The sequence below is a fragment of the Canis lupus genome, chromosome 18, assembly GCF_003254725.2.
Source record: "Canis lupus dingo isolate Sandy chromosome 18, ASM325472v2, whole genome shotgun sequence".
NCBI classification, from domain to species: Eukaryota; Metazoa; Chordata; class Mammalia; order Carnivora; family Canidae; genus Canis; species Canis lupus.
This window is the reverse complement of record NC_064260.1, coordinates 29,559,566-29,578,970: the sequence shown is the minus strand read 5'-3', so window position 1 is coordinate 29,578,970 and position 19,405 is coordinate 29,559,566. Positions and strand designations below refer to the sequence as shown.

Genomic DNA, 19,405 nt, shown 5'->3' with positions numbered 1-19,405 from the left:
TCATATAAATTAGTACACTCACAGATACTGGGGATTGGGTGGTGGACATCTTTGTGGAGGGCTCATTACTCTGCTAACTGCAGTTACATATGTGGAAAGACTATTTAAAAATCCCCCTTTTTTTGTCATTTATTTAATTTTCTTTCATGGCAATACAGTGACACAAATGTGTTGAAAAGGAATATTGTGTCATTTTGATTGTTGTCCTCAGTTTGTGACCCCACAGAACTATGAATTTTGGTGGCTATTTAAAGGTCCTTGTAAATTTCAGACAACTAAGACAAGGGAGACTTTTTAAAGAAAGGAAAGAAAATATTATTAATGAACAATTGTTGGTATTGGAACTGTTTTAAATATTTTAAAGAATCAACAAGGATTGATGCTGCCATTTTTTTTTAATTTTATTTATTTATGATAGTCACATAGAGAGAGAGAGAGAGAGGCAGAGACACAGGCAGAGGGAGAAGCAGGCTCCATGCACCGGGAGCCCGATGTGGGATTCGATCCCGGGTCTCCAGGATCGCGCCCTGGGCCAAAGGCAGGCACCAAACCGCTGCGCCACCCAGGGATCCCGATGCTGCCATTTTGCATTATCCTCCCCATTTTATGGATGACAAAACTGAGACTTTGAGAGATCAAGGAATTTACTCAAAAACCATACAACTGATAAGTATCAGGCCGCTAGCTACTGAATCTGAGCTTTGAACAACTACAGTGTACTGCCTATTAATTTGATACATACCTTTCCTTTGAATTTGTTAGTGAGTGAAAAATCTTAACCACCTTTGTAATGTATTTATTATTATTTTTAAAGATTTTATTTATTTAAGAGAGACATAGAGAGATGCAGAGACAGGCAGAGGGAGAAGCAAGCTCCATGCAGGGAGCCTGACTTGGGACTCCATCCCGGGACTCCAGGATCACACCCTTGGGTGAAGGCAGGGGCCAAACCATTGAGCCATCCAGGGATCCCCCTGCCTTTGTAATTTAGAAGTAAGTGTTCACTGTTAAAATTCTTTGAACTCAGACTTTTTGCTAAGTAGGAAATTAGGTGGGAAGAAAGGCTTCACATAGAGTGTGTGGAAAGACCAGAGAATTGAGAAGAGAATGAGAGAAAAATGAAGGAGGGCACCGGGGTGGCTCAGTGGCTGAGCATCTGCCTTTGGCTCAGGTCATGATCCCAGGGTCCTGAGATCGAATCCCGCATTGAGCTCCCTGAGGGACCTGCTTCTCCCTCTGCCTTTGTCTCTTCCTCTCTCCACCTCTCATGAATAAATAAATCAAATCTTTAAAATAAAAATAAAAATGAAGGAAATGTCAAGAAATAGACATTTCTTCCCCTCAACTCCCAACACACTTACCATGTAAACTGGTATTATTTTTAAATGCATGGCATGAGTTTCGATAGCAAGTCAGGCATTGATTCAGGACTGGCTTCCTTGCACAAATCTGTGCAGCTCCTAAGGCCCTGCCTTTAGAAGAGCCCCACACTTGACTTAAGACTGCTGCCTCTATCATCTTCTTCTTGTACCTTTCAACCTACATTTTGTGAGCAAAGTCAGATGTGGCAGAGAGCATGCAAGTGGGCAGAAAAGATCCATGCGATGCATGCCTACATCCCTTTCCTGTATGTTCCTGCCACCCCTTTCCTATGTAGCCTTCTCAATGTCCCCTACGCACAGAAATCACCTGGACACACAATGTGTGTGGTGTTTATCAAGACTTAAAATGAATGCAAAGTGTGTTTGCAGCATTCAATGAGGAAGTCCATTTCCCCAGGAAGAGGAATACTTTCCATTTCAAAGGCAGTAAAACGGCAATGGCCTTCCGAGAGACACAAGCAGCAAAGGAATCCTATCATAGTCTTTCATATTTGTGTTATGTTTCTGTATTAGCCAATTATATACACTGAGAATGATAATGCTAGCGAGGGGGAGCAGAGCAGCTCATACCTGCTTTTCTTTTCAGTCCTTCCTTACTCATCAGCAGGACAAAGGTTAAGTGTGTTGCTGGAATGTAGGAGTGTCAAGAAGTGAAATGAAAACATGCAAGTTACTTTTGTGTAGGGTTTCCATGGTTCTGGTAAGAACAAAATACATAACCTGCGTTAGAGCTACCATAAATTGTACGGGGTTGGTGATTCCAAATATGAATTTAAATTTTCTTATATTTGACTTGAGACTGACAATCCTCAATATAAAGGTGAATAGTAAAATTCATGCTAATAGCTTAAATTTGTTTTTTTGGTTTTTTTTTTTACTTTTAATGACATTAAATTACATATAGAAAATACCATAGCAATTAGAGAGAGGTCCCAAGGAAAGGAATAACATTTATAGTTTTGTATCTTTAATGGAAAGTTTTGTCCGTTATTTTGTTCTTGTTTTTGGTTTTGTTTTTCATTTTGAACATTTGAGTTTTGCATTGGACCCTACTAATTATGTAGGTGACTTTGTGTCCAGGGACTACTAAGTGGCTCAACAATCTCAAGGGGGAAGATCTACTCTGGGAGCCACTCCATGAGGTCATGAGGAATATTATACTGAGTATTCAGCACACGGGATTCTGGATAAAAGTACAGTCTGCATTTTGAGCCATTTCCCAAAGGAAACAAACCAGAAATTTGTAGGAATGTGGATTCAAACAGGAGCAGGATTGGGACAGCTTGAAGAGCAGTGAGAAGGAAGTGGGAAATGACTCCCTAGGCACCAAGTTAGTTTAATAAGTTTTTTTGTTGTTTGCGTAAGCTTATCAGTCTGGTCATCTTTTGCAAGTATAATTATATATGATCAGAGAACATCACCCGCCTTAACGATATGGAATTTCATTAAATTAATTTATTACATGTCAATTGCTTGCAATGAAGTAAGTGTTCAATAAATTTTACTAATTGTCACCATGGCCATTATTCCTTAACTCTTAAAAAGATCCCGAGGTAATTATCATTATCTTAATTTTATAAATAATAAAGTTGAAGATTAAAGAGAGTAAGTACCTTACCCATGACTAATAGCTAGTAATTGACAGAACTGAACATCAAACCCATATTCATGAAGAAGATCCCTTTGTGTTCCTTGAATTCATCTCTAATGATCTTGTCCTTCACACCACCTTAGTCACTGACATCTATGTTCCTATTATGGATCTGAATAATTGCACCTTAATAGTAGATAAATGTGCTAAATCTGAGCACCCATCATCTCCCATCATGACTATAGCAGTAGAGTCTCATCTGGTCATCCTAACCTAGTCTTGGAAATTGAAAAGCTTCTTTCTAATCTTGGTGCACTCTCAGTAGGCAGAGGGGCAAAAGGCAGCAAAAATGCCACTGAGTGTCCTATTGTTCGGGGTATAGTTTTTTTTTTCTTTTATTTATATGTGTTATATTTTTTATTAATAAATTAGTTTTCTTTAAGGTATAGATTTTTTTTACTGCATTATGCATTTGCTTGGTTGCTGCAGCTTCTTAACTGGGTAAAGGAGAGATGAGGAGCATATTCCTAATTCTTTTTTATTTAATCTGTCTCCAGTTCCATACCTTTTATTTTGATCCCATGGTTTCTCTTTAATGTATCAGATAAGATATTTACCTAGTCTGAGATCCTTTGATACTCTGCTCTTCTAGGTTATTCTACACATTTCAGGAATGGAAGAGGTCAACCTAGTACAGAAGAAGAAAAAAATAAAATTTGATCAGAGGCCCATAACCTATTTTCCATAAGTCTTAAGTCACTTCAATGGCACTGCTCAGTTGCCTCTGCTTCACAGAAGTTTCTAGTGTCTCCCTAAAATTCATGTCCATCCAGAACCTATGAATGTGGTCTTTATTGGAATTAAAGTTTTGCATATATAATTAAATAAGATAAATAAAGTTATAGTGGATTGGGGAAGGCCCAAAATCCACTGTAACTGATGTGGTTTTTTTTTTTTTTTTTTTTTTTTTTTTGCAGATAAATAAAGGTTTAATGATCCATTGTTCTTCACACAGATAACTACAGAGACTTTATGATCCCAGGATAGATATATAACCATGCAACACAAACCAATCAACCAATTCTAAAATAAACTTGGCTTCTTACAACTATCCTGTAAACACTGCAGCCTTTGTTCCATCCAAAATGAGCCTCCTCTCACATGAAAAGTTATCACAGGGGAATGAGAAACCTAGCTTTGTGGCCAAAAGGAAAAACCAAAGGAAAAACAGTATCTGGGTGGTGAACTGGTGAGAGCATGATATGCAGTGCCCTTCACTGTGCTGCTTTGCTCTTCTTACTCTTGCTCTTTTTGTCCCTCTTCTTCAGTCCATCCATGTTAGCTCTCAATAGGTTTGAGTAAGCCATCTGAAACGTGTTTACTTCTTTGGAGCTCACCACAGTGCTGATCTTCTTTTTCCCATCAGTAGCTCTTAACAGACACTTGTTGTCTGAGGGCTCAAAGCCCTCTACAGAACCTTTCCTTGGAATGGGTTTAGTTCGACCATTATACTTCTTCAGGGTGATGAACATGCTGCCCGACAACCGGCACTTCTGGAAGAGTCTGGTCAGCTCCGTCAGGAACTGCTCGCTCTCCAGCAGCACCATCCCCGCGCCGCTAGCTCCCAGGCATCAGCATAAGGATGTTCTTATAAGAACGTAAGGGAAATTTGAGCCCAAAAACATAGACATTTGTGGTGGAAGGCCAAATGAGAGGCAGAGGCTGGATTGGAGTGATGCACCTATAGCCAAGGAACCCCAAGAGTTGCCAACAACCAGCAGAAGCTAGAAGACGCAAGAAAGATTCTTCCTTAGAGTCTTCCGAGGAAACATGAGCCAGGTCACACTTTGCTTTTGGATGTCTGTGGTTTTTTTGAACATTATTTTTTTAAATTATTAATAATACTTGGCAATAACAATGAACAGTTAATAAATATTAAATGCACCAGGTTTTCTGCCAAGCACTTTTACATGTGAATATTATTTAAAGGTAACACTGTCAACTAAGCAAGAAGCAATCATTTACACTTTTCAAGTAGACTTTTCACTGACCAAAGTAAGAAGTTAGTTAAAGTAATTTTAGAAAAACAGCAAGTGGCAGAGCAAGGATTTTCATTCTGGTCTCTGTTACTCCAAAACTCAGGCTCCCAATAGAATTACTATATTTGAAGTAAGACTTTCAAGGTACAGTTAAATATTCATTTTACTGCAGCTTGTCTAAATATATGGCCACACTTAATTTTTAGCAAAAGTTGGGCACATGTAGGCAGTCCATAAATACTTACTGAATGAATGAACACATGCAGCATTGCAGCAATTTTTATATGATAATATTTCTTAAGAAGTTTTTTTTGGCTCTGATATGTAGAAGTACATTTTAAAATGAGGAAAAAAACCTGATTTTATATCATAATATCTGTTACCCAAAAACCAAACTCCTTTCTAATGAAAGCAGCTGCCTCCAAAAGCACAGAAATCAACACAAACATTTATAGGGGCCTCTAAGACCCATAAACTACTCACCAAGCATGAAGAGCTTTTCTTCTAAGAATGCTCAAATGGATTATAAAACAATACATTACTTTTATGTTCTCATGGCCCATTAAATCTTTTTTAATGCAGTATTCTTTTGAATCAGTAAGTTTTGAGTATGCCAAAATAGTGGCACTTGCTCTGGTTTTCATTGCAGTGGGGGCAATTAGTCAATTACTTCTATCTTTTATTGTTACTTCCATAAGCAGTATTAATTCCTCAGCTTAAAAACATTGAATCAGAATATCTATTTTTACTAAAGCAAAGAAGATTTTTAGTCTTGTTCCTTTGAAAGGAAGGTGAAATCTGTTCAAAAAGCAGCAGATCAAATGCTTGAGTTCCTGACATCATGGAGTTAAGAATATAAGTGTCTCACTTGAGAATTTTGCATATAAAGGCAACATCTGATGTGTGTTGAATCATGTCCTCCAAATGGATATACTGAAGTTGTAAGCCCCAGTGCCTATGAATATGACCTTATTTGGAAATGGATTCCTTGCTGATGTAATCAAGTTAAGATAAGGTTGTATTCTACAAGACTGTGCCCTAATCCAAAATGTTCTTGTAAAAAGAGAGGGCAGGGACACATGCAGCTGAATGACATCTGAAGACACAGAGACAGAGAAGAAAGACAGCCACGTGAAGACAGAGGTAGAGATTGTAGTTATGCTTGCAGAAGCCAAGGAACGCTTAGGTCTACCAGACAAGGGAAGAGACAAGGAAGGATCTTCCGCCAGAGTCTTCAAAAGGAGCACAGTCATGCCAACACCTTGGTATTTTAAAAAATATTGTATTTATAAAAAAAAAAATATATATATATAGTATTTATTTATTTATTTGAAAGAGAGAGTGTGTATGCAGTGGGGTTAGGTACATAGAGAGATGGTGAAACAGACTCCCCACTGAGTATGGAGCCCTAGGGAGGGCTCAATCCTCAGACCCTGAAATCATGACCTGAGCTGAAGTCAGATGCTTAACTGACTGAGCCACCCAGTTCCCCCAACACCTTGGTATTCATTTTCTTTTCTTTTTTTTTTTTTTTCATTTTCTATTTCTAGAACTTTGAGAGAATAAATTTCTGTTGTTCTAAGCCATTCAGTTTGTGCTATTTTGTTATAGCAGCACAAGAAACCTAAAACACCATCTAACATTTTCCTATGATTTCCAGATGATTCCACATTCTAAGATGATTCTATATGTCAAGAACCTTATGCAGATATCTTTCCTAACATACTAAAGACCATGGGGCCTTAAATCTAACAAAGAGGGTTTCCAGTCACTGAACAATTCTTAGGTCAACCAATGAGTGAATATTGATTACATATTACAGCATTTCTATTGCCTTAGCTGCTAATGAGGAAACAAATATAAGTCATAGGACATTTTCCTCAAAAAATTGAGACATACGTGAATTTTTTTTTTTTTTTTTTTTTTGTATTTAGTTCTCCGAGGGAGTGGGTTTTCTGACATTTTGCATGCATATTGCGTGTGGCCTACTTCTCTCTTCTTGCAGTCTGGGCACTATTTGATGTATTAGACATGGAGTATTCCAATTCAATTAACAGAAGATGCATATTGCAGTTATATCAGTTATATTATTTGAATGTTGCAGTAGACTTCTACAGCACACATCAAGGTAATTGTAGCTTGCTAATTCTTGTTGTCTAATGAAGAAAAATTGTATGCAAATTTCAGTTTCTGACTAGCTAAGCTAGAAATATCTTCCAGATAATGAGTTTCCTATTTCTTATCTTCATATGGCCTCTAAAAAGAAGGCAAAATATCTCTGGGTCTCAGGATTTTTTGTTTTTGTTTTTGTTTTTCCCCCAGAAAATGCTGCCACTAATTTCCTAGAGTTTTCACTATGGTCTTTTCTGTTTAACACACCATCCAAGGAGTCATCATAAATTCTTAAATAGGCTTTCCATTCATAGACCCTATTACAAAGCCTTTGGTGATTGGAGTAAACTCATGTTTGGTTGAATACTAAGCTTTCTAAGATATTTTCTGGGAAATAATGACTTTTTTTTTAAATTGAGATATAATTGACCTATAACATAACATTGGTTTCAGATGTATAATGTAATGATTCAAAATTTGCATATATTACAAAATGATTGTTTTAAATTCTTTTTTTTTTTTTAAGGTGATCATTTCCTGGCACTTATATAATATAGCCCTGTCTCCAGATCATAGTCTGTTCTAGGGGAAAGTACCAGTGTTCTTGCAACTCTTCCATTCACCAGGAATTTGGAACTGGAAAACTAAGATTTTTTTCCTTGTCATACAGTTTGAGAAACAGAAAAAAAAAAAAAAAAAGATCTTCTTGAAAAATTAGAAGGAATACAACATATATGAAGAGGTAGAGATAGGAGCATAAGGTACTTTCTGAGACCTACGGGTTTTATCTTCGTCAGTCATTGTAGCATATACCAATTTTGTCAGATGTCAAGTGATCATTTCTGTAAAGCTGACTTGTAAAAAAAGTCAACCCTAAGTCTCATACAAATTGTGCACAGCCCTTAGCAAAACTACAAGACTTAAGCAAAGGCACATATGGGCCTCAGCAAAATCAAAAGCTAGGGTCCTCATCAAAGGTGGGGCCCAGCAAAAATAAATGGGTGCTCAACATGTGATGACTGTAAAGTGGTCTGTCTAACTTAATAATTCACTGCAGTTCAGAGAAAAGGCATACCTTTGGCTTTGTTTTTAATGTAGTTTCCCCTTGAATAACGTTGGAATTAGGGGTACTGTCCTCCTATGCAGTGTGAAATTCACATAAAACTTTTGACTCCCCCCCCAAATTACCTAATAGCCTACTGTTGACCAGAAGTCTTGCCAATAATATGAATAAGCAATTCATGTGTATTTTGTGTATTATATACTGTATTCTTACAATAAAGCAAGCTAGAGAAAAGAAAATGTTATTAATGACATCTCAAGGTAAAGAAAATACGTTTATATGTACTGTATTTATTGAAAAAAATCCTGATATGATATGAGGACGTGCATAGTTCAAACCCATGCTGTTCAATGGCCAACTGTTGTTACAAGCTGAATCTGCTTGACTTTAGGCTATAGAAGATAAGGTTTTGCTAAGCATATTTGGATAAAAGAAAAAAGTTTTGACCATCATGGAAATTATCTTTGCAGCAACAGGTCTTTAAGACAATAACTATCGGGATGCCTGGGTGGCTCAGCGGTTGAGTGTCTGCCTTAGGCTCAGAGCATGATCCTAAAGTCTTGGGATCAAGTTCTTCATTGGGCTCCCTGCATGGGGCCTGCTTCTCCCTCTGCCTATATCTCTGCCTATATCTCTGCCTCTCTCTCTCTCTCTCTCATAAAAAAATAAATAATTTCTTTTTTTAAAAGGACAATAGCTACTAAAGCAATTCTTTCCACTGTTAACATACAAGGCAGCAGATCAAATGCTTGAGTTCTGTTAAGGGCACCTGAGTGGCTTGGTAGGTTAAGCTTCAGCCTTCAGCTCAGGTCATGATATCAGGTCCTGGGATGGAGACTTGCCTCTGGCTGCCTGCCCAGCAAGTAAGCTGATTCTCTCCCTCCATTCTCTCTCTTGCTGTCTCCCAAGTAAATAAACAAAATCTTAAAATAAAATAAAATAAAATAAATGAATGAATGAATGAATGAATAAAAAATAAATAAATAAATAAAAGCAAGCTTCTGTTAATACTAAGATGTCATATATTGAAGGATTTTTTTTTTTTTTTTGTAATTTAAATCAACCTTGCACTCCAGGGATAAATAATGTGTCATCTGGGTTAAAAGATGATTTAATTGATTGGTGTACAATCATTTTTATATGTTGTTGAGTTTGATTAGCTGGCATATTGAGGAGTTTTGCATCTGTATCCATAAGGGATGTTAGCTTGAAGTTTACATTTCTTGTGATAGCTTTGCCTGATTTTAGGATGGAGTTAATACTGGCCTTTTACAGTGAATTGGAAATGCTCTAATTTTTGGAAGGATTTTTGAAGGGTTGATATAATTCTCTAATATATTGTAAAAATTATCAATGAAGCTATACCAACTAGGAATTTTTGTTTTCAAAACAGCTACAGAACAAGTTGAAACACCACAATTTCCTAGGTCAGTCAGAAGGATTTATTTATTTTTATTTTTGTTTAAATATTTTATTTATTCATGAGAGACACAGATAGAGAGAGGCAGAGACACAGACAGAGGGAGATGCAGGCTCCATACAGGGATCTCGATGTGGGACTCGATCCCGGGTCTCCAGGATCAGGCCCTGGGCCAAAGGCAGGTGCCAAACTGCTGAACCACGCAGGGATCCCTAGTCAGAAGCATTTAACTTACTAATTCAGTTTCATTTCTTACAAGTCAATTCGGATTTTCTATTTCTTCTTGAGTCAGTTTAAGTAATTTGTTTCTTTCTAAGCATTTGTCCATTTTATCTAATCTAATTTTTTTTTTACTGAAAATTCCCTTATAACACTATTTACTTCCCTATGGCATCAATATTCTCTTTTCCTTCTTGATTTTAGTATTCGATCCATCTCTTTCTCTTGGCCCAACTGGCAAAAGATTTGCTGATTTTGTTCATCTTTTCAAAAAAGCTAATTTTTTTACTATGATAATTCGTTTTCTATTGTTTCTCTATAGTCCATTTTACTACGCCCACTCTAGCCTTTTTTCCCCTTAGTTCTGCTTGCTCAGGGTTTTGTATTCTCTTCTTTTTTCAGTTACTTAAGGTGGAAGTCTAGGTTATTGACTTGAAATCTTCCTGCTTGGCTAATAAAGGGATTTACAGTAATACATTTTTGTCTAGACACCATTTTGCCCTCATATAAGAAGTATTATATTTCATTGTTGTCATTTTCAGTCCTCTCATAGTAATTTCCAGTTTCCCTATGATTTATTTCTTGATCCATTTGTATTTAAGAAGTGGCAACAATCCAACCACTGTTCAGTATTTGTTGTTAGGGACCCCTGAGTGATTGAGTTGATTAAGCATCTGCCTTTGACTCAGGTCATGATCCCAGGGTCCTGGGATGGAGCCCAGCTTTGGGCTCCCTGCTCAGTGGGGAGCCTGCTGCTTCTTCTCCCTCTGTCTCTCCAGGCCACTCGTGCTCTCTCTCTCAAATAATAATAATAATAATAATAATAATAATAATAATAATAAGCTATTGTGTGGCTTAATTTGTGCATATTTGTAAATTTTCTAAATTTTTTTTATTTATTTATGATAGTCACGCACACAGAGAGAGAGAGAGAGAGAGGCAGAGACATAGACAGAAGGAGAAGCAGGCTCCATGCACCGGGAGCCCGACATGGGATTCGATCCCAGGTCTCCAGGATCGCACCCTGGGCCAAAGGCAGGCGCTAAACCGCTGCGCCACCCAGGGATCCCCATGTAAATTTTCTAAATTTTCTTGTTTTCCACTTCTAATTCTATTGTGGCAAATATAATTTTTATGATTTCAATAATTTTTAAATCTATGGAAGCTTGTTTCATAGCCTACTATATGATCCACCTTAGAAAAAAGTTCATGTACACTTGAGAAGAATCTCTCAAGAATCTCTTTGCTGTCATAAAGTGTTAAAAGAAAATGTCAATAATGATTTCCATATCCAGCCTTTCCACTGTCCTCTGGTCTCCATGAATTTTGAAAAGAAACTAAATACAAATCTTATTGAAGATCTGTTAGATCTAATGAGTCATTTTCTCTTGATGCTTTTAACATTTTCTTTTCTTTCTTTTTTTTTTTTAAACCTGTGACAGTTTAAATAAGATGTGGCTGGTGTCGATCTATTTCACTTAGATTTACATGGATTTCATTGAGAATCTTAGAATTTTACATTGATTTTTAAATCTAATTTGGGAAATTTTAGGACAATATTTCATCAAATATTTTTTTCTGTTCTTTTTCTCTCTCTCATTTCTGGATTTATTATACCCATGTTGATGTGCTTGATGGTGTTCCACAGGTCTGATACTCTCTTTATTTGTCCTTATTGTTTAAGACTAGATAATCTCAATTGACCTATATTCAACTTCACTGATTCATCTGCCAGCTCAAATCTTCAATGAGGTACTCTAGTAAATTTGTTCAATTATTGTACATTTCAACTCCAGAATTTCTCGAATTCTTTTTTTAATATAATTTCCTTCTTTATACTGATATTCTCTATTTGCTTGCAGACTTAGACTTTTCCCTTAGACTTAGACTTCCCTTAGACTTCCATTTAATTATTTAGAAGACCCCTTTAGTTCCCATTAGTTCTTAAAACATACTTGAAATAGCTTATTTACTATTTTTGTATAGTAAGTCTGACATCTGGGCCTTCTGAGGAACAGTTCCGATTGACTATTTTTTTTTCTCTTTTTGTGTTAGATTATCTTGTTTCTTTGTGTCTTACACTTTTTTTTTTCTTTTTTGCTGAAAAGCGGATGTTTATTTTATTTTAAAGAGTTTTACTTATTCATTCATGAGAGACACAGAGAGAAGTCAGAAACATAGGCAGAGGAAGAACCAGCTCCCTGCAGGGAGCCCGATGCAGCACACTCAATTCCAGGACCCCAGAATCATGCCCTGAGCTGAAGGCAGACGTTCAACTGCTGAGCCACCTAGATGCCCCAAAAGTGGGTGTTTTCAATGTTATAATGTAGTAACTAAAATTCAAGCATCTACACATCCCAGATCAGGTTTTTTGGTTGTTACAATTTATAGTTGTTGTTTGTTTAATAATTTGTATGGGTGAATTCTATTAAGTCTATGCTCTTTGTCATGTATGGATACTGAGCTTTTTTTCTCATTTAGCTTAGTAATCAGCTAATTGTTGGAAAGAGCTTTCCTTAAATGTTTTAAACCAGTGTTTCCCATCCTTTGCCAAGGGCTTCTGTGCATGTCTGTGTGCATGTGTGCCTCCCTTCAGCATTATGAGTAGTTTACCACTCTGCTTTATATCCTTTACATGTTGCCCATGCAGAGCAAGGGTGTCAACCAGAAGTGGAAGATTTGAACCTACTCGGTTCCTCCCATGTATATGCCTATACCCCTGAGATGTGTGTGGCTTTCTGGTTCTTCAGGAATATTGCAGAGCCTTTCAAAGCCTCCTGTGAGCACATTATTTCCCAGATTTTTCTTTTAAGTTTTTGGCTAGCCTTTTGTTTGTCACAACTGGTATCACTGACTTAGTAGCTACAGTGTTAAACAATTTGTGCTCATTGTTTTTGACAAACACCCTGGAGATAGAGCTTTTCTCACTGAGCTATTTCTGAATTAGATCAAATAGAGACAAGATCCATGAATGTGTGTTTTCAAAGGACCAGCCTGACAGGTTAAATTATGATAATTCTCTGAGATTGAGTCTTTCTGAAACATTCCAAATCCATTTGGCTTCTAAAAATGACTCCTAGGCTGCTCTTTTTTACAAATAACATCATCTGATGCTGCTGGTTTTCAAGGCTACTGCAGTGAAAGTTGAAACACCAAAAAACCCATCATTAAATTACATTTAACTATTTTTGTTTTTTTTTCTTAAACACCCACTTCTGGGTTGTTGTAGCCTTTGGTTAAAGTTCAGAGTTCTGAAAAAGTTGATTTTGATAATTCCTCCATTGTTACCATTGCCTTTATGAAGGAGTAGATTTTTGAAATCTAAATTCTGCTATTCTGAAAATGCCTCTGACCAATGTCGCTAGAATTTTAATATTGGGTTTGTCTGTATGTATGTATGTTCTTTGGAGAACTTTATGATGTCTTTTGAGCCCACCGTAGTATGCCTTTGAAAAGACACATTGAACATGAGGCCAAGCATAAGATCCTATGTTAATATAAAAGAGTAAATGTTTCGGCCCTAAGTACACAATGACCTCAGAAGTAATATTATTAATATACGTTTCTGGTAAATATTGGAGTTTTCTGAAGGAAAAAGTTTGTATCAAAGTTAGTCCAAGCAAAATAGCTTAAAGAATGGTTAATATTGGAGAATAAACTTACATAGAAGTCAGGAGGACGGTCATCTTAGGCTACTCATCTCCTCACTTGCGATAATAAATATTTAGCTGGTTAACAATTGCCTTAAGGTTACCAGCACTAGGCTAAGAGAACTTAACCTTGAGAATATTATATGGGATTATTCCTTCCCAACTCATTATATTTTTCTTCGATGTAAAGGGACTTTTAGTCATGAAACACATCTGGCCCTTTTTAAACCAATTTTCTAGTCATTACACCTAAGAAGATGAGAAATCTGAGTATTCCATTTGGAAGGAGAAACTATGCATATCAACCCATACTCTTTTTTTTTTTTTTAATCTTTCCTTTTAGGGATGTATCTGCCTATAGGAATCGAGATCTGCTCTGCTATTCCAAGCTGTGAGTTTTATGAGAGAGCCATTCCTTGGGGAAGCCCTTCAGTAGTGAATAAGTGGTTGCCTCAGTATTACTTGTTTCTGTATTAATAAGTCTAGTTGGTTTTAGATCCTAAATTATATTCTTAAATATCAGTGTTAATTTTCGGTTGGTTTACAATTTGCACAAGGAATTGGACAGTTTATACTGAACCATCTCAAAGTCCTTCATGTATCTTAAAAAAAATATATATATATATATATATTAGAGTCAATATAAAAATGCATGCAACAATCAACCAATATTATCAGAGGTCATAAAAAGTTATAATAATTGAGGAAATATTCTGTTCACAAAGATCTAAGCTTGAGAGCAAATTCTGCATCTTTATGGTTATGTGACTTTGAACAGTTCATACAAACTCTCCAAGTCTCCAGTTACATTACCTTTCACATAAGAATATAGTAACCCTGACTTTATCACACTTGGGGGTTGCTAATATGAGATAATGTTTCTACAAATGTATTTGAGATTTTAAAAGTAAAAAAAGAAAGCATATTGGCACTGAAAGTTGGTGGATAGAATATATCTGGCCAGAAATGCATGAGGTAGAGAGTACTCAACAAAAACTTTGATTATGCATGAACCAAGAATATGGAATGGGAATGGGAATTCTAGGTAAGCTGGAAGAGAGGCATAAGTTTTAAGGAATATTTGCTACATTGAAACGTCAATTATTTGTTTTAATGTCTCTTTTCCCCACTAGACTATGAACACAAATATCTTATTTATCTTTATTTTCCCAGAGCCTGGCACAGAGTACACACTCAATAAATTTGGCTTAATTGAATTGACTGACTGAAGGTAAATAATCAGGCTAATGAATGCATGCCAGACCCTCTTTACCTGCAGAGTAAACCAGATAGGGAAGCAATTATGAAAGAGACTAGAGAGATATTGCTCAGCTTCAAGAAGACAGGAGGGGAAGATTTGTCCTGTACTTTCCTGCTGCCTTATGCCCTGATCCTATCTATTATATTTTAGGTACTGTATGATGTACTGAAGATTCAGAGATTAAAAGACATCCTTTGGCCTTAAGAAGCTTAGATTCTTGTAATATAAAAAATTGTCTTAAGTGCAATAGCTGAGATATGCAAAAGAACACAATTTGCTGAGCAACCTTTGTGTACCACACACTATACAAGGATTTTTCAAGGATTATCTCTTTAAATCCACACAGCAAGCCCATAGGATTGTTAGTTAATACTCTATTTTGCTGATAAGGAACCTGAGACTTGGGGAGATGATTTAATTTTTCTAGAATGTAAGATTTTGGAAAAGGCTTAGCTAACATTTGAAAGTAGGTTGATGGACTCCACATTTAGTTCTTCCTGGGGAGCTATGTGTTATTTTCCATGAAGAAATCATGAAGTGATCAGGGATTCAGATGAATGGAAAATATAGGTTGATAGAATCAATGATAAATAATAATGATTATATATAATCATTCTCAAGAAAATGCACATTTATAAACAGGATCACAGAGAAAAGTCTATATATAGAAAAACCATGGATATGTTTGAGCTACAGATTTTTTTTGGATGAGGCCCCTCACACCATTACATATGTATCCAGGCTCTATCATCAATCATTCTATTGACTGCGGTATCCATGCATGAGCCTGGGCTGAATAGTGCTGAATGCAGTTCAAGAAGAGAAAGAGAAGGAGTTGAGCCAGGAGCTAAGGGCTAGTTATCCTTAGGTTACCTAAAAAAAGACATTGATATTTCTAATTATAATCTTGGCTTTTCAAATTATTTTGAAAATATATATTTAAAACACATTAAGTAGGAGATAGCATTACATTAAGAGGAATATTTTATTAGCTTGGTACATATATTTACCTGTGCCTATATCTGTATCTATATCTCTATTTGAACACTTGTTCCATGTTGTCTTATAATTATCAGGAACAGAACTATTGGAAAGAATTCTATTGAGCCCACTAAGGATCTCTTGCCCAGAACCCCAGATTTTGAACTGAGCTGTCGTATTGAAATGTTAAATGCCTGAAGGAGGGTTTTCTTAATTCTTCCCTCCCTCAAGGATTTTAAATTTAAAAGTTATAGGAGAGAAGAATTTCTTATAATTTAGGTTGTACCATTTTTACCTCTAAATTCTAAATTACTCTTTCCTCTGATTAATTTTTAATATGTTATTTACTTGAACATTAAGTACAGCATAATGTAGTTGCCAAGAAGTAGGCCAAGGGAATGAGTGAATAGTAGATTTCCTGTTAACAATTCTGCATGATATATAGCATGGAAAAGTAATCAATTTTGATTGGAGATATTGTCTCCAGGGAAGCTAATAAAAATGAGCTTTCTTTCCTTCTTGTAGCAATATTATTGAAGCGACTGAAATTGGGGTCATAAAGGGCTGATAGTTATTCTTTGAGGACTTTCTCTTCATTACATCTCTAACTCTACATCTTTTCTAAATGTGTACTTGCTACATTACTTCAGAAAATGGAAACATGTCTTTAAGAGAATTTGAGAGTTTGGGTTTTTCATTTTTGTATTGTTTTGGTTTGGCTTGGTTTTTGTTTCATTTTGTTTTGTTTTACTTTGGTTTGGTTTTGGTTTCAGTTTTCTCTTTGTGTATCACAAGCAGGAACATATCAAAATTCAAGTATTTGCTGTAGCATAATTTGGGACTAATGCTCAACAGTTATCACTACTGGAGCTAAAGTATTTTCAAAAAATGAAAATCAAAACATCTAACATTTTTAAAAATGGGCAAAAATGAGTTCATAGGTACATTTGTCCCAGATATCTGTCTTGGCTACTGATTATGCATTTAGATGGGGTCTCCAAGTTTAGTCTTTTTTTTTTTTTTTTTTTTTTAGATTTTATTTATTCATGAGAGACACAGAGACAGAGACACAGGCAGAGGGAGAAGCAGGCTCCATGCAGGGAGCCCAATGCGGGACTCAATCCCGGGACTCCAGGATAATGCCCTGGGCTGAAGGCAGGTGCTAAACCACTGAACCACCCAAGGATCTCCCTCCATGTTTAGTCTTGCACCTTTATGCGGACTTGTTTATCAGCAGCTTTCTGGCATATTATTATACAAAAAGGAATCTTTTTTTTTTTTTAATTCTTTAGCATCACGTACCTTCAAGTTTTCTTTTTTTAAAGATTTTATTTGTTTATACCTGAGAGACACAGAGAGAGGCAGAGACATAGGGAGATAGAGAAGCAGGCTCCCTGCAGGGAGCCCAATGCAGAACTCAATCCCAGGACCCCAGGATCACGATCTAAGCCAAAGGCAGATGCTTAACTAGTGAGCCACCCAGGTGCTCCCAAGTTTTCTTTGTTTTGTGAGACCTTAAATACAAAGAGTTGTCTGAAATATTTAAAGTCCCCAGTCTTAGTCTGTCACTACAGTGTGCTCAGTATTTTGAACCAGTTGTTTCACTTCAATGAACCCTCAATCTCCAATATCTAAAATCAGGAAATCATATATTATCTTTTAAGTCCCATCTAGATAAACATATCTGATACCCATATTTTTTCTCTCCAGATGAAATAACATATCCTGAGATGAATGTATGCATACGTACACATACCTTGAGGTTGTATTTTAAGATTTCTGTTATATAGTTTTAAAACATCTACAACTGAATTTGGAGTGTGTTGTTTTTATCTGTCATGTGAAGAATCTAAGATCAGAGAGTAAATGATCTCCAAATCATTCAGCTCATAAAGGAGAGAGTAGAACTTGATATCAGATTTCCAAATTCTTTTTCTTTTTTAAGAATTTATTTATTTATTCATGAAAGACACACACAGAGAGAGAGGCAGAGACACAGGCAGAGGGAGAAGCAGGCTCCATGCAGGGAGCCCAATGTGGGACTCGATCCCAGGACCCCCGGGGTCATGACCTGAGCCAAAGGCAGACACTCAACCACTGAACCACCCTGGTGCCCATAGGAAACAGTTTTCAGATGCCCATAAAATCTGAAGACAAGCCAAGTAAATTTCCTACTGGTGTTAAGCATTGCAGTTAACGATGCACCATTATTTCAATCTGATAGAGCACCGGACCCCCCATGTCTTGAGCTCTACAAGGCCCTCTTCATTTTGTCCAGTATCCAAACTCTTCCCTTTATCCCTCAATACTTTCTTACTACTTAGTTCACAGCTATTCTTTATTGAAATCTCTTAAGTACTTATACAATTATACCCACAGGAAAACTCAAAGCCCTTACCATGCTCCACCCATACAAGACTTCTTTATTTTCTTTTTATTCCTGGTACACATCAAATTCACTCATGTCTAACTGCTTCCATACTTGCCTTTCCTCATACCTAGAGCACTCTTTAATCAGGATTTCATTTGTCTATCTTCTTATTGTGATGTATTCTCTTTTGGGGGGGAGCCCTTCTGAACCACTCAATCCAAAGTAAAGCAATTCGCTATCACTCCTATTGCATAATCTTCTTGTATGCTATTTATTTTTTTCACTTGTGCCTTGAAGGTCTCCTGCATCCTCAACCTTTCAAGAATTTGAGCTTCATGGTAGATGAGACTTATCTTATTCATGGTTATCTTTTCTGTATCTGGAAAAAGCTCCCAAATAGTTTGTGATCAATAACATCTGTTGAATGAATGAATTAGTTTAAGCAGATGTTTGGCCTTATTTCTGTTCATAAATGTGCGCATGCCCGCGCGTGCACACACACACACAATTTCACATCCCTTTACCTATCCTGACCAAGAGACAAATAAACTTGAAGTGAGGAAGAGGCTAGGACAACAGTGTTACTCTCCTTTTCAAAACCATAGGAAGATGTGATCTCTGAATTCATCTTACCACTCTCTTTAAGGAGAAGGCATTTCTTGCATTGTGACTGAATTCTTTTGTTGTGCTTTAGTTGTGTGAAATGTCCAGTGCTTATTTTATACATACTGACTAAATAATCCCTCCTTTAAGATAAAGCATAAATCTCAAGGACAAAAAAAAAATTGTAAAAAACACTAAGTATGTTCAAAAGCATATGGTAGAGGGGAAAACCACAATGAATTATCATTAAGGATAGGTGAAATCAAAATCATAGAAAACACTTGTGCAAGAAAGTATCTGAGGAAAGGGTGTTAAAGGAGATTAAACAATTCCACTAATAAAATGAAAGAAGAAATATGAAATCTATAATTATACTAAATACTAAAGACATCAAAGAGTTTTCAAAAATGTATCATCAATTAAAAATCAAAAACATGCTTTAAAATGTGGAAATTATTTATCTTACCCAATTATGATGCATATAAAAGGGATACAATACAGTGCATTTGTAAAATTGAAAGGAATGCCTGCATCTTCTGCAGAACTAACATTACAACCTAGTAGGCCAAGAGGCCCTGAAATAATTAAATACATCATTTAAAATCTCTAACTGATGCTGGATAAAGAAACTAGGGTTATATTTATATTTAGGATAGTTTGAGATTAGTCTTTTTAAAAATATATATTATACATTTATTTTCCTTTTTCAAAAA

The 19,405-nt window shown here is 36.2% G+C and overlaps 1 protein-coding gene across 1 annotated transcript; it reads right to left on the bottom strand.

Moving 5' to 3' along the window:
- Positions 1-3,928: 3,928 nt before the first annotated feature.
- Positions 3,929-4,611, bottom strand: LOC112663742 (signal recognition particle 14 kDa protein-like). Its single transcript, XM_025452804.3, has one exon. The coding sequence runs from the start codon at positions 4,578-4,580 to the stop codon at positions 4,248-4,250; it is 333 nt and encodes a 110-aa protein (XP_025308589.1). The 5' UTR covers positions 4,581-4,611; the 3' UTR covers positions 3,929-4,247.
- Positions 4,612-19,405: the final 14,794 nt, after the last annotated feature.